The 633-nt window shown below is 30.0% G+C and overlaps 1 protein-coding gene across 1 annotated transcript in view; it reads left to right on the top strand.

The window, feature by feature from the left end:
* LOC102584220 (EVI5-like protein) overlaps positions 1-633 on the top strand; it is a 27,897-nt gene that overhangs the window by 6,011 nt on the left and 21,253 nt on the right. The window contains exon 2 of the mRNA XM_006340494.2: positions 477-546. Within this exon, the coding sequence (XP_006340556.1) occupies positions 477-546 (70 nt within the window). The remainder of the gene's footprint in view (positions 1-476; positions 547-633) is intronic.

The following is a 633-nucleotide window of genomic DNA, read 5'->3' as shown; positions in this document are numbered from 1 at the left end:
ACGGAGGGAGAAGGGACAGAGATAGTTGTTTTATCTATTGATAAAAATTATAAATTTTGATAACAGTTTGGGCATAAAAACCCGTATACAAAGAGGTATACCAAAGAATGGAGACCTACAAAAAGATATGGTTCTTGACATAGACAGAAATATTAATGTAGTAAATCAATTCAACAAATATTATTCAAGTAATTTAAACAAAGAATATGAAGGTCCTATATATATGATGGAGAATTTTAAAGAAATAAGAGTTATTCAAACTACTAGAATTCCATCCCTAACAAAAAAGAATTAAGACCAAGTAAAATTTTATATCTAAAATAAGACTAGTAAAAGAGGATAATTAATATCAAGATAAGCATATCATCACATCACTACATTAAACATGTTTTCCCTGGGAACTTCTACTTGTAAAGATTTTTGTTTCCATAAACTGTTGCTTGAATTTTTTCACTAATAGGTTTTAGTGTTAACAGGGATGCTTATGGATTCGCTGTACGGCCTCAGCATGTACAAAGATACCGTGAATATGTTAATATCTATAAGGTACTTTTTTTTTTTCATCATTTCTGTTTTACTTGTTAATATCCTGTTCATTCTTTTTGAGAATTAGACAGGAGAGCCTTCCCGGGC

The sequence above is a fragment of the Solanum tuberosum genome, unplaced genomic scaffold (assembly GCF_000226075.1).
Source record: "Solanum tuberosum cultivar DM 1-3 516 R44 unplaced genomic scaffold, SolTub_3.0 scf00019, whole genome shotgun sequence".
NCBI lineage: Eukaryota > Viridiplantae > Streptophyta > Magnoliopsida > Solanales > Solanaceae > Solanum > Solanum tuberosum.
Note: the sequence above shows the minus strand (reverse complement) of the source record. Positions and strands in the feature narration are given on the sequence as shown.